The 14455-nt window shown below is 44.3% G+C and overlaps 1 protein-coding gene and 1 long non-coding RNA gene across 4 annotated transcripts in view; both read left to right on the top strand.

Annotated features, from left to right (window-relative positions):
- Positions 1-513: 513 nt before the first annotated feature.
- The window catches only part of RGS7BP (regulator of G protein signaling 7 binding protein), a 54011-nt gene continuing 40069 nt past the window's right edge, over positions 514-14455 (top strand). Inside the window, exons 1-2 of one of the 3 annotated variants that reach the window (XM_028748392.2) lie at positions 514-1522; positions 4829-4995. In XM_028748392.2, coding sequence (XP_028604225.2) covers positions 1361-1522; positions 4829-4995 — 329 coding nt within the window. In that variant the 5' untranslated portion in view covers positions 514-1360. Of the gene's footprint in view, positions 1523-4828; positions 4996-6385; positions 6446-14455 lie in introns of those variants that run through there. The other 2 variants (XM_028748391.2, XM_028748393.2) reach the window with 2 other exon arrangements.
- On the top strand, positions 7265-13558 carry LOC144329222 (uncharacterized). The gene is made up of 2 exons (XR_013394694.1): positions 7265-12560; positions 12928-13558. It is a non-coding gene; the product is annotated as an uncharacterized LOC144329222 (long non-coding RNA).

The raw sequence follows: 14455 nt of genomic DNA, 5'->3' as shown, positions 1-14455 counted from the left end.
CAACAGGCCCCGACAAGCCTGGGAAGAGGAGCCAGCCTTTCCAGAGGGGGCCAGTTTCCAACATTCAGATCCAGCATGAATGGGTCTGGTTCCTGCATGCATTCCTTGGAGTGGGGCTGACTCCTTTGCATGAGTAATCTTGACCAATCAATCTGTGGTCAACACGGCTTTCTGCAAGGCACCTGTCCTTTTGCCCGTGGCACCCCATGATCCAGATGGCACACAGGTTGACCTAAATCTACATCTTTGCGATAGCAGGCAGAATGGAGGAGCGGAGGGGGAGGGGAGAGAGAATGTGAAATAATGGGTCACAGCGCCTTGCGTACTGCCAGAAGTGGCTTCTTGTGATGTCCTGTCATGCAGCGCAGTCCCAAAACTGATACCAAATTTGCAAGGGCCCATTTTCAAACCTTTTCCTGTTTTGATTCCCAGGGTTACGAAGGACCGTTGGGGGATGGCGCTGGGGACGGGGGGGGGCGAGTTCCGCCTGCGTTCGAGTAGCGCCAAATCAGGCACAAAATAATCTGGAGAGCCAGCCCAATCCTCTCTCTCTGCAAACCCTCCCGCAGGGTTTCGCCCTGGGGATCGCTGGCCAAGGGAGCCTTCTTCCGGAGACGGGCTTAAGGCGAGCGATTAGAGCCGAGCAATTCGAGCCAAGGGGAAACGAAGCGGCCCACCTCTCGGCGTGCGCCTGCGCGCGCCCAACTCCGGCTCCTATACACACGCACACATGCACCCGCTCCGTCTCTGCTCTGGCGCGGCTGTTGCGGCGCGGAGGGAGGGAGTCGGCGAGCCAGAAGCTGGGCGCGGAGGACACAAAGAAGCGGCTCGCGGGCAGCGACACAGGGCTTAGGGACGAGGCGGGAGAGAGGCTGCTGCGCTCCTGAATGGAAGCGCCGCTTGCGCAAAGAAGCGCCCTCGGATTTCTTACTCTGCCTGGAAATCGCGGCGGGGAAGAGGAGGAGGCGGCGGTGGCGGCGCAGGAGACCAGGAAGGAGGCAAGCAGGCTCCGCGATCGCTCCAGGGATTGAAATGCTGCTGCCGAAGGGAAGAAGTTGCTTAGCATCCCCCGCGCTGACCTCGCTGCTGTAGCCGGAGGAGAGCGATGCTGCAACGAGGCGCGGCGACCGCGTACCCGGCTGCTCCCCTGCAAGGCGCCCAGGACCCGCAGCAGTCCTCGCGCCTGTGAAGCGGCAGCCGAGGGCGAACCAGAAGAGCCCCAGCGGTTCTGGGTCCCTCGTCGGGCTCATCGTCGACGACGCGCCGCCGCCAGCGGCGCTTGGGGGCCGGCGTTCTGGAAAGCCTGTGCCCGCCCCGGCTGGGATCCGCGTAGCAGCAGCAGCTTAGTGGATGTGTATGAATGAGTTCTGCACCGAATGGGCGCAAAAAGCGCCCCAGGTCCGCGGGCTCGATCTTCCAGATCAGCAAAACGCCGCTGCACAGCAGGGACGGTGAGCGCAGAGGCAGCGCCTCGGAGGGCGCCCCCAAGACCCAGAGACTAGCCCTGGATGACTGCAAGATGGTGGGTAAAACGCAACGGCTCTCTCCCCCTCCCCACCCCCGTTTCTTTTTGAATGCATTTGGCTTGTTCGTGGTAGGGACCACTCCTCTCCCCCCACCACCACTTTCCCCCCTTTTTCGCCTTGTCTATTCTGATCACGTGCAGTTGCACTATTTGTAAAAACTGCAGTACGTATTGGAGTTGACACCCTTTTCTCCCCCCCCCCCCGGTGAAGTCGTCGCGGCTTAAAAGACAGGCGACGTACAGACGACATGGAGAAAGAGGGGAGGCGTACTGGGATCTTGCTGGCGCTCGGGCAAACGTTTCTGTTGATGTCTGGCGGGAAGGGGAGGAGGAGGGAGAATGGGGTTAGGAGCCAGGGTTGGATCGTCGAAGAAACAAGCTCCTGTGATGTGGAGGGCGTACTGTGGACTCCGTGCATTCAGTGCACCCGAGGCTGCAAAAATCCGGACTAAGCACCTGTAACTCAAGCGCAGGCAAAATCCCAGCCCAGGAGCTAGCTGCGTGTTGTAGGAGCTACACAGGAAGCGTGTATTCGTGTGTGCAGCGGGGGGAAGAATATGCTTCCTTGTATCCCGCCTCAACTGGGCTAACTGATCTGACACAAATATCGAGAGGTCTGCTGGATTCTGTTTGCAAGCCTCCCAAAGACTAGCCCGAAGTGAATCTGGCCAAATCTCAGTGCTAATGAACTGCTCTGAAAACTCCCCGCAACTGGATAAACAGCTGCTGACTACTGCAATCTCATAAACTAGTTTCCTTTTGAGCAGATCAGAATTGCCCCCCTCGACTGGGTAGGGCAAAGCTGCTGCTGTTATTTTTAAAGGAAAGTGTTTTGTGTAAGCACAGCCTAAACCTCAGTGCTAGGCAGAGTTAAAAGAGGGAGCCAAAAGCATACTGTACTAGACCTTAAGTTATTGGTGAGGGAGAATGCCCTAGGTTTTTAACTGCCCCCTTTTATATAGCTGTCTTGTACTATGCCACTTGGGGTGGGTCTTCTTTTTCCCTGTTTTACTGTATGTAAGGAGAATAATTTTCAACAAAGTGTGTCAAAGCAGACACTGACATCAACTAGAAATGAAGCCTTTCGTAAGTGGTTGTAAGGCTGTAATCCTGTATACACGTTTCCTGGCAGTAAGTTCTGTTGAAAACAGCGGGACTTACTTTTGAGTAAATGTGTAGGGTTGCACTGTAAGCCTTTAGTTTCTCTTAAACCTTGAACTTGTAACAAGTCATGGAAGTTGAATTAGAGTTAGAGAAGGCTTGCTTTTGGCAGATGAGCAAGGGGAATTTGGGAGCTCTTACCTTGACAGGTGGCCCAAAGAGCCTGGACCCATTAGGAGACCTCTTTTGTGTTGGATGTGGACTGTGTTGGTACCAGATATGTAGCCGAGTAGGAAGCACAACTATCTTCCGTTTAGAGTACTTAATGCAAATTCCTGGTAGCTCTGTTGAAAGTGTCCAATTCAGATATTTACTGGGCCTTTAGTTATTATTATTATTATGAGCACCTCTGTTCAGCGCAAAGGTCTAAGAGGCCTAATTTAAGCTAATGTAGATACATGAGATACATGTAATTAGTACAATTTGCATACACTTTTCAAGATCCTAGTGTCCCAGTTGGTGGGACAGTTGAATTTACATTGAAGCATTCTTACCCTAATCCTTTGCATGTTTACTAAGAGTAAATGCCATTAACTTCAGTAGGGCTTACTCCCGGATTGTTTCGTGATCGTATTCTTAATTTTTTTTTATACTCCATCATGAAAAACTTGAATTGATCATTGACTCTTCAGTTTATGGACTGAGTTCTGAAAAGAAATTAATTTGAACCTACTTTTAGCAGCATCCTTGTTTCAGTCTAGCAGATTTCTTAATCCTTGCACTTTGCAAACTTATTTATGCAACAATGAGGGCTGGTAACTTAAACTTTATTAAAAATAAAAGCTGGAATTCACAGGACTTTACCAAGGCCCTGGAAGCTTCACAGAAGAGCTTTAGAGGATAGCATTGCCGTATCCTAGCTTGGGCGATCTGTCAAATACATATTTTTGACAGTCCAGTGGATTTTTAGGCTGGAAAGAAAAGACATGGAAGATTAATTTTCACTCCACAACGCTTCTGCACAATAATACCTTGGAGCCTGAACATACTGGGTGGATTATCCCTCTTTATAGTAATTCCTTGTAAAAAAAAATGTAACAAGCCAAAATTAGTACTAGATAATATGAGCTGTCTTTTAGTTATGTGCTAATAGCAGCAATGATTTGTGCAGTAGGAGCAAAACTGTTTTGATAATGCAATTTGAGATTATGGCCCAACATTTGGCTTTGAGATCTAGGTTTTTGATGAAATTAGGATCCAAGTTACCATCATGCATTTGGTCGGGATGCAGTTCCCCCCTGTTTTATGGTAAGTTTGAGAATTAAAAGCTGGGCAAACCTGGGAGGATCAACATTGTTATTTCTCTCGCAAGGAGACATTTTGGAGAAATCTGTTCATGCTTTCCCTTGTTTCACATCATAAACAAATGCATTTTATGACCACAAAATAAAATGAAGGTTAATCAAAAGTAAATTAGCACTTGAGCAAAAGAATAGTCTTGGTAGTGCTCAGCTTGTAATGATTTTCCAGAAGCGTAAAGATGACTTTGCTAGTTGAATGCTGGTTTGAAGTATTTCAGGTGGGGGAGGGATCTGTTTTTCCATCTTGTTTGTTTTGCACAGTCCAAAGAGCTTGCAGGAATACTAAACGGCGAGGGCCTTTTCTAATAGCTCTTATTAGTCAGCAAGTTCAGATTCTTGAGTCTAGTGAAAACTGCGTTGGAGCCAGAAGGGAAATAATTTAACAATAAGTTAGCAATCTCCAGTACAGAAATGAATGGCACATTCCACTCCCTAGATGGGCAGTAAATTGCAAATCAGTGGGGGGAAAGGAGGCAACTATTTCTGGCAACATTATCTTATTTCGTGATAAAATAATCCCTCGGTTCTGAGAGAAGAGAAGCTGTTATTTATGCTTGCTACAAGATTTAAAAAACACTTTCAAATATTTAGAGCTTGCAGGATATTTTTTTTCCTATTGAAAATGTATACTCTTGATTGTACAGAGGGCAGATCCCACAATATCCTTAGCTGTTTATGACATCATTGAGGCTGAGCCTGGTCCTGTTTAGTATCCAAGAGTGCAGGCTCCTGCTGGGGAAGCCACACACACACACACACACACACACACACACACGAGTCCTTATCTCTGAAGCACCTTGCATTAGTAAGTAGGCATATAATTTATATTCTTATTTTTCAGCTTGTCCAGGATTTCAACACCCAGGTGGCTCTGTACCGTGAACTGGTCATTTCCATTGGGGACGTCTCGGTCAGTTGTCCATCTCTGCGTGCCGAAATGCAAAAAAACCGAACCAAAGGATGTGAGATCGCCTATCAGGCCCACCAAAAGCTATCAGCAATCTCTGGGTAGGAGGCTTCTTCCATTTCTTCCCGTTCTATACATGTAGAAGGTTCTGGATGGCTGATAATCCTGTGCAAGAGATGATCGAGGGCTGTGGTGCATTTAGGTGGCACAGAATACTTCTGAATTCCTCTTTTGACTCACTGCACACACTCAGCTTATCTACTGCTTGGCCTTAGTTTCCCCTTGGGACCAGATGAATGTGTAGTCTCTACAGTGGTAAAGGACTACAGCAGTGTTTAAGAGTATTACAGTGTTTTTTAATGCCTTGATTGTGACTGGTCTCCTCATACATCCAAAACGGCTCCAAACAAGAGGGTGGCAAAGAATGTAGCCAGGGTTTAACCTACTTTTAACATACTCCTTCTCCCGTAGAAACTCTAGATGTTGTGTTTTTTGAGGAGATACTGAAAAATCTGTAGCAGAATTCTAAGTAGTTCAACAAAGTGTGGTTCCCAGGACTGATAGCCTGGTGTGGGACTATCCTGGTTTAAAATGCATGTCTGTCTGTCTATCTATCTATCTATATCTATCTATCATCTATCATCTCTATCATGTAACTAGTAGGTGGAAATGCTAATTCACTGAGACTGTTAAACTGTGAATTGATGAATGCAAAGAAACATGCTACAAAGAGTGGTGCTAGATCAGTGGTAGCTAACCTGTAGGAAGAATCTGCAACTCCCTTCAGTCCTGACCATTGGCCCTGCTGATTGAGGCTGATTCAGGTTGGGAGTCCAGCAACAGCTTGGTGGCCACATTTTAGCCATTCTAGATCAGATTTTGTAAATATGAAGCCACAGAAGAAAGTTACAGTGGTACCTCGGGTTACATACGCTTCAGGTTACATACGCTTCAGGTTACAGACTCCACTAACCCAGAAATAGTGCTTCAGGTTAAGAACTTTGCTTCAGGATGAGAACAGAAATCGTGCTCCGGCGGCGCGGCAGCAGCAGGAGGCCCCATTAGCTAAAGTGGTGCTTCAGGTTAAGAACAGTTTCAGGTTAAGTATGGACCTCCGGAACGAATTAAGTACTTAACCAGAGGTACCACTGTACTAGACCACAGCTATGCATGTCTCATAAGCCTTTGCTAACCAGACAATGGCATCTCAGCTAATGTAATTTGCTGCCGGGTAGCTGGACTTTTGTGTGTCTTTACAAAGAACGAAAGAAAGAAAGAAAGGTAATTGCAGCTGAGACAGCAACTTATACCAAAGAAATTCAATAAGCAATACCCTGTTGAAAACGCCATTTCCCTCTTGCAGGTACAGTTTGCATCTGTAAAATCTTCGCTTTTGTTTACATGCCCACCTTTTATATCTGAGGTGCAAGCAGAATTTGGAACACATTTCATTTACCTTGCCTGTTCGTTTTTATGTATCAAAACATACAGGTACTAATTGCACCTGCAAAAAGGAGGCTAAAAATCTATCCTTTTGAAAGCTTATGCCAGGTAAGTAGTGAATACTCAGTTTGTACACTAAGATACATAGAGTTTGGTGCCCATTAGGGTCTTTCTGATAAACATTTTGAAATGCGCTCCCAATTTGCACCGGTGCTAATAACTAAATTGTTCTACATGCCTTAGCTTGGCATGAAGGAGGCTGAACATACCCCATCTTGTCACATTCCAGAAGTAAAGAGGAATCAGTGCAACGGCTGTGATATATCTTGGAATGAGGGCACAAAGTTTCTAATTTGTAGTGCCAAACGCCCACAAAATGGCTAAAAGCGAAATATTTGCAGGTCCTATTATTCCACTATTTTATTATTGTGACAGTTACAGGAAATGCATGGTAGTTGCCATTCAGCTATCATGTACACTAGTTCTTAACATCAACTATGACTGGGGAAAGAAGATTAGGTGAAAAGCAAACCACTGTGAACTAAATTGAAAGATCTACCACAACCATTCGGAGAAGCATGATTTGTATTAATTTTATTGTGCTTGTATATTTTCTCAAATAAGAGCATGGACAAATGTCTTTCCTCTTGTGCACTAATTTGGTGTTTGGATTAGCTCTTAATGTATCAGGGACCATTGGATAGATGAGGGGAAGAACCCCCTTTAGAACTGTTAGCCACACTGGTTAACATTACTGTAGCAACTGCAAATTAGACTTTAAGAAGAATCTGGAGCTAATTAAGCATAAGCAATGGGCAATTGCAGTAGTTTATATAATAACTCATATAGGGAAATAGCTTCCAGATGTCTTTAATACAGACTTGCCCAACCTGGCGCCCTCCAGACTGCAACTCCCATTATCACTGGCCAGGCTGACTGGGATTGGTGGGAGTTGCCGTCAAAAACATATGGAAGGTACCAGGTTGAGGAAGCTGGATTTAATATCTAGATATATTAGCTGTTTGGGAAATTAATTGCAATTTTTCTCTTCTTGAATTAATCTTTTCATGTCTCTGCTGTTTCTCTCAACTATAAAAAGAAATTCAGAAAATGCTATTCAGAAAACCAGTATTTTCCCAGACTGCGGGAACATTCAGAAAAAGGAATGAATTTGTAATGTGGGAAGTGTCAGAACTTGCAACCATCTACAAAACATGTTATCTGTTCTAGAAGCCTTGCCCTGCAATCTCAGGTGCCTGGGAGCAAGCACTCTGAATATACTGAGCAGCACTCTTTCCCATTATTACCTTGCATACTCATTAGCTGCATTCATGCTCTCATTACAGACGCACGCCCTGAAGGAGTGACCCAAAGCAAACTGATCAGCCTATGCAATGTAGTTGCATCGTGCAATACTCTGAATAGTGCTACAAATGGACCAACCATGGCAGCTTTAGCTCCTGCTCAGTTCTTGCCATGTCCCCCCATCTCCCGATTCTCAAAGTTTCTTGTATTACTTTGCGGGTAGAACAAAGCAAATTTTGCAACCACTGCCTGTCGCTAGGTTGCCTGAGTAATTTTGAGCACCCCTGTCACGCTATGTTTCTTCATAGCCATAATGTTTGGGTGAAGTTTTCATAGTTTTAGCACCAAGGAGGCAGAAGCATACACTGTTATCATCAAACAGACATTATTATCATCACACACAGGCAACAATTCCATTTGCTTCAGTGAGCATTCACTGGAGGCATTTGCAGTCAATTCAGTAAGCAGCAATAAAAAGATGCAAAAAACCAACAACCACCCTTCCTTCAAAAACGTAGATATTTTTTTAAAAAATAGGCCAGGTATTTTGTGGCAAAGGAAAAGCAAAGCCACAGAAATCATGAGTAAACACTGACAATAGCCCATTGTACGTATAATATAGGAACATCAGAAACTGCCTTATACTGCCTTCAGACTATTTATCCATCTAGATTGGTGTTATCTACTCTGCCAGTGGCCCTCTAGGGGCTCCAGCAGAGCTCTTTTCCAGAATGTTCTACCCATAATCTTAACTGGAGACACCAGGGATAGAATTTATGACTTGCTGCAAGTGGAGTGTCCTTTGCCGCTTTGCTTGGGTTCCTTTCATATATGTGTGCTTAAGCTCCTTTGGTTTTAACAGGACTTGCAGTTCCAGTCCTAAGCATGTTTACTCAGAAGGAAGTGAGTTCAGTAGGACATAAAGGTAAAGGGACCCTGACTGTTAGGTCCAGTCGCGGACGACTCTGGGGTTGCGGTGCTTTACTAGCTGAGGGAGCCAGCGTTTGTCTGCAGACAGCTTCCGGGTCATGTGGTCAGCATGACTAAGCCACTTCTGGCAAACCAGAGCAGCACACGGAAACGCCGTTTACCTTCCCGCCGGAGCAGTACCTATTTATCTACTTGCACTTTGATGTGCTTTTGAACTGCTAGGTGTAGTAATTAGATTTAGGGTTGCAACCTTACACCCCTTGCAGTTAAGTCTCATAATGTCCATAACTTGTTTCAGGCAAGAAAATGTCTTTTTGAGTCATCACTCAGACGTTTAAAAGCTGCATGGGTAGTTGTGATTGTGCTCAGAACTTTGACAAGGCATTTTTGAATGTTCTAATTTATGGATAAATTATAAAGTGTGCCGCATTGGCCAGGCTTCACACTGTGACCAAAAGGAGAATGCTTCCGCTTGCACACAGTGGGTCTGGGATGTCTGTTTTGGCAGCTCACTGAGTGCATCCCATTGCATCACATGGGCATCATGCTCCTGGTAGTGAGAGGGGCTTGAAACTACCTAATCCATGACTAATGATCCACACATTGCACTTTGGATTAACACTGGTGTCTGAGCAGTGCAAGATTCCAGGTGCTCTTTACCAGGGTCCGTGTTTCCTTTTGGGAAATGAGGCACAGCAGAGACTGTGGTGTCTCTATGATATATGGTTTATATTCACATAGTATATGCAATCTGAGCCTATGATGGAGTTCACAGCATTGACACTCCAAGTGGTTCTGGCTTCTCCCATAGACATAGCAGCCATTGACTTAAGCAGACCCCAACCATCACTCTTAAACGTTGCTCTCTAACTCTCTCTAGCCCTCTTTCTATCTCTCTTATATTGCTCTTAACACCCTACTCTAAGCTTCTGAGTCTTATCTGTTGAGAGAGGGAGGGCCCATTCATTTGCATCTCACACCTAGTCCTTTGACCCTGTGTACTTAATGGCCCATTCACACAGGCTATTACCTCAAAAAGAAATTAGCCTGACCTAATTAGCTTTTCAAACTTGTTGATTCCCTAGAATTAAAGAGGTGTCTTACATACAACTTAATGTGCACAAATTGATTCTAACACGTGGGAGTCTGACACACAAGCCTTAATTAAATTCTAACACTAGCTTGATCTGGAATTTAGGGTGTTTTGCACCCACAAACTCATAAAAGTATATTCAATGGGAAGTCCTTTTTCTGAAATGCTTAGGCTCACCTTAAAGAAAGGAGAAAAAACCCAACCACAATAATTATTAGAATAAGTAGAGTCTTCCTGTGTAGTTGGACCACAGTGCTGGTTTTTATTATTTATTTCTATAGCGGTAATTGCCATTTCTGTATAGTTCTCATCAGTTTGCTGTATGTGTCACCCAGTGCCTTGGGCAAAGCAATTGTAGCCCTGGCTGAGCAGCAGTGAAGCATGACAGAGAGGTGTAGCAACTAGCACACCTGCAGCCCTGCTTCTCATTCCAGCTGGGGTGGAAGACGAGCAGGAGGCAAAACCCTGCTATACCAGCCTGGAGCTGGCCTAGTGTTCAGGCCCCATGCTGTTATATGGCAGCAGTGAAGCCAGTTCAATACCCAGTGGATCCCAGTCCACCTTAGTCCCTCCCTTCTCCCCTTGCAAACACAGGTGCACTCCACACACTCGCAATCTTGCAGCAGTGTCTGTTAAGACACCAGAAGCTGGAGACAACCAAGGTCAGCTTCATACATTATGTACAAGCAGGGAGGTTTAAGTGTCTTGGATTTTATTTTATTTTTTGCAATTCTTGTGCAGTGTCTGAATAGTGGCGGAAATACATTCTGGTTAGAAGCATGAGCTGGATGCCCTTACTGCGCACATCCTTACTGGATGCCCTTACTGCAGAGGCTTGACAACCATATGTCAGGAGTGCTCTGATGGTGTTTCCTGCTTGGCAGGGGGTTGGACTCGATGGCCCTTGTGGTCTCTTCCAACTCTATGATTCTATGATTCTATGATTCATTTTGCTGTGAATGAGATGTGCCTGTCCATCATTGGGAGTTACACAGAAGGAACAAAAAGGAAGAGTCACTGTGTTGCGCTTTCTCTGCCCCTTGCTTTTGTTTAATGTGCCACACTGCACTTGCTGATCCTGAAGTGACTGAAATAACGTGGCTGTCCTGGAAGATATTCTCATCATAAAACAGCAACACCATTTGCACTCTGTCTTTCAGATAGGAACATAGGAAGCTGGCTTGACTGAGTCAAACCCAGTCCATCTTGCTTGGTGTTTTCTACAGTGGCTGCCTATCCAAGGTTTCAGCAGAGAGCATTCTTACCCTACCTGGAGATAAATGCCAGAGATTGAATCTAGGACCTTTTGCATGTAAGGCATGCTTGCTCTGCCACCAAGCATGCATACTTCCTTTGAACTCAGGAATTTTCCCTAGAAAAAGAGTTAGAAATTGGATGCCTGGTTTCCTTTCTTGGTTTTGAGGCAGTCATGGTGGTTTTTCGTCTTGTAGGGTTTGTGTTCCTTTGGTAACAGATTGAAAGTATTGAAAGAAATGAGGACAATATATTTCATTCGTGAAAAAACAAATGCCAGAGGTGCTGTATAGAACAGCCTAGTAGTGGATCAGGCCCTAGTCCAGCATCCTGTTATCACAGTGACCAACAAGATGCCTGTGGGAAACCTGCAAGCAAGATTCGAACACAAGATTACTCTTCTCCTGTGGTTTCCAACAACTGGCATTCAGAAGCAACAGGATGCAGAGCATAGCCATCATTACTGGGAGGCCTCGATTGCCCTCTCTTCCATGAATTTGTCCAGTCCCATGGATCATTGCTTCCTATGGAAGCGAATGCCATACTTAAACCATTCTTTGTGAAGAAGCACCGTCTGTCCTGAATCTTCCAACATTCAGCTTTATTGCCTGCCCATGAGTTCTAATGTTACAAAAGAGAGAGAGAAACCTTTCTCCATCTTCTTTCTCCTTGCCATGCATAATTTTATAAACTTCTATCACATCATCACATGCTTGCCTTTTAGCTAAACTAAAAAAGTCCCCAAATTCTGTAGCCTTTCTACGTAGGCAAGTCACTGCATGCCTTTGATCATTTTGGCTGCCCTTTCCTGAACTTTTCCCCCAACTCTACAGTATCCCTTTTGGGGATGAGGAAAGACAAATGAATTCCAAATTCCAGATATTCATTTGCTGCTCATTTTGAGCAGTTTGTTTTCCTCTATCAATCTGAATATCTCAGGTGAGGATTACTGGGAGATGGGGAGAAAATGAGGGGAAACGACCATGTGAAAATCCAGTCTTCAACTCAAAGCGCATTTTAACAAAAGTGTTCCACATTCTGATGTTCAGTCTTTTTGCCACACTGAACCCTCCAGTCACAGTGACAAGGAGAGAGATTTGTGGAAGCATATAAAAGATGGAGATGAAGCCTTTGTTTGCCTGTGAATTCTTTGTCCTTAAACACTGATCATTTTCAGATTGGTCTGATGCTCTGTTCCTTGTCTAGTGAAAATCAGGTGCCATACAGTCATCTCTTACCATTTCTTTATGCATTGTCAGTGAATTCCACACTGTTTTCCTACCTTGTCAGTTCCCTTGTTCTTGGGTAGCTATTGGTAGTTTAGAGACCTATATCAGTGAGATCAGACAATGTGCTTGACATATTCTTTATTCATCAAAGCATCTAGTCTGTGTGAATGTGTCCCTTCACATTCTATAAAATGGGAGCCCCTTTTTACTACGTATATGTATGAAATTGGGTGGATGGTGATCTATGGTAGATTGTAAAATGCTTAAAAAAGTAATGCCATTTTTGTGGTGTGGGAAACATGTAAGTCAGGCCAATGAAGAACAGGTGCGTTATGCATTGTAAGCACTGGAAAACAAATGGTAGTAATGAAAACTAATGTGATTTTGATGAATTAATAACTGATCAAAAGAGGTTTTGGTGGGGACGCGGGTGGCGCTGTGGCCTCAGCGCCTAGGGCTTGCCGATCGAAAGGTCGGCGGTTCGAATCCCCGCGGCGGGGTGCGCTCCCGTTGCTCGGTCCCAGCGCCTGCCAACCTAGCAGTTCGAAAGTACCCCCGGGTGCAAGTAGATAAATTGGGACCGCTTACCAGCGGGAAGGTAAACGGCGTTTCCGTGTGCGGCTCTGGCTCGCCAGAGCAGCGATGTCACGCTGGCCACGTGACCCGGAAGTGTCTCCGGACAGCGCTGGCCCCCGGCCTCTTGAGTGAGATGGGCGCACAACCCCAGAGTCTGGCAAGACTGGCCTGTACGGGCAGGGGTACCTTTACCTTTAAAAGAGGTTTTAATAATAAAAGTAAATGGATGTATCCATTACTTAAAATGTTTTCAGCTAGCCAAAGTAGCTTGATGTACAGATATGACCAAGTGATAATTTTTGTCTCAGTGCTGTAAAAAGCTTCCCCTGCTAATCTCTGCATATCACACTGTTTTTAAGCCACCATCCAAAGCTTTGGACAGCTATTGTCATTCTAAGTAGGTTGGAGAGGTACATACTTCCTATGTACCTGAGAAACTGTTAAAGGAGGCACATTTGGGCAAATGTTCAACTCTGGATATGCATTAATGCTCAAATGAAGGAATAAGCTTTGGGTGCATTTGACCCTGCCCTGCCCTGGCACTATTGCCTTCTCCCACATACTTTCTGAACACATTTCATCCCATTTTGAATCTTTCCAGTAGTGCAAAGGAAATTCTCAAACATAAATTCCTAGTTTTGTCACATATATTTTTGTATCCTTGCTATTATTTTTTATTATATTTTTACTGCATCTTATTGCCAGAGGACATTGTGTGCGGGAAATACAGTCAGATATCTTTATAATAATGCTTCTGCTATATTCAAGGAATTTATGCTCTCCATCTATTTAATGTATAGCGTAATATAGTTTAATAAACTGTGTTCAGAATCCTTTTCGCTGCTTCTTTGACTCCACCCCTGTCTGCAAGAATACAGCAACTTCAGAAGCAATCAATATATACCATAGATTGGATATAATATGAATGGGTGAAATGCACCCAGTTTTCATTTGAGATTAGCTTGTACAAGAGAACATATATTAAAATGTAGAAAAGTATGTTTATGGCTTAAAGGCTGTATCCAGCGTAGTACTAAGTTAAAGTCACTCAGCAGTATACTTGCTGCATTGGTGAAATGTTCTGTGCCAACAGAATGCTGTGCAAGAGAATGCATTGTTGTTGATTACTTGGTTGTACAGTTGGTTGCACAATCCGTTGGTTGCACAGTCTGTTGTACAATGAGTTTCTGCTAATGCACCTGGAGTGTTGGATTCCTTTGTCGCACAACATTAGCACTCCCCTGTCTAGTAGTGCAAGAGTATTGGATACAGCCCTATATGTTTAAAGAAAACAGCATTAAACTGCAGATTTTTACAAGTCAAAGTAACAGATTTTTCCCCAACGTAATAATACATCACACTTAATATTCATTAAGTGTAATGACCGCTTAGATCAGCTAAGCTATTTTAGAATATCATTTTATATTCTTTTGCCATCTTTTAAAAGTACTGTTTTGTACTATTGGATAATGATAAACACTTTTTAAAAATAGACTTATTTTTTTAGACCTCATTGGAGTCTTTAGGAAAAACAACTGCAGAACTGTTCCAGTAGATTCTCCAGAGCCCTGGTCTGAGCATATTGCAGAGTTTTAACTTGCAAAACTAAGCATGCTATCTTGGGATTAAGGACTGTTGAAACACGTGGATTTTATTATCTTTAGGATTTTGTTGCAAGGTTCTGGTTGGTTTGGCTGTTTTTACTAAACAGGAATATGATAATGTGTACGG

Source organism: Podarcis muralis, chromosome 11 (genome assembly GCF_964188315.1).
Source record: "Podarcis muralis chromosome 11, rPodMur119.hap1.1, whole genome shotgun sequence".
In the NCBI taxonomy this organism is placed as follows: domain Eukaryota; kingdom Metazoa; phylum Chordata; class Lepidosauria; order Squamata; family Lacertidae; genus Podarcis; species Podarcis muralis.
The sequence above is the reverse complement of the archived record's forward strand: the minus strand, read 5'-3'. Positions and strand labels throughout refer to the sequence as shown.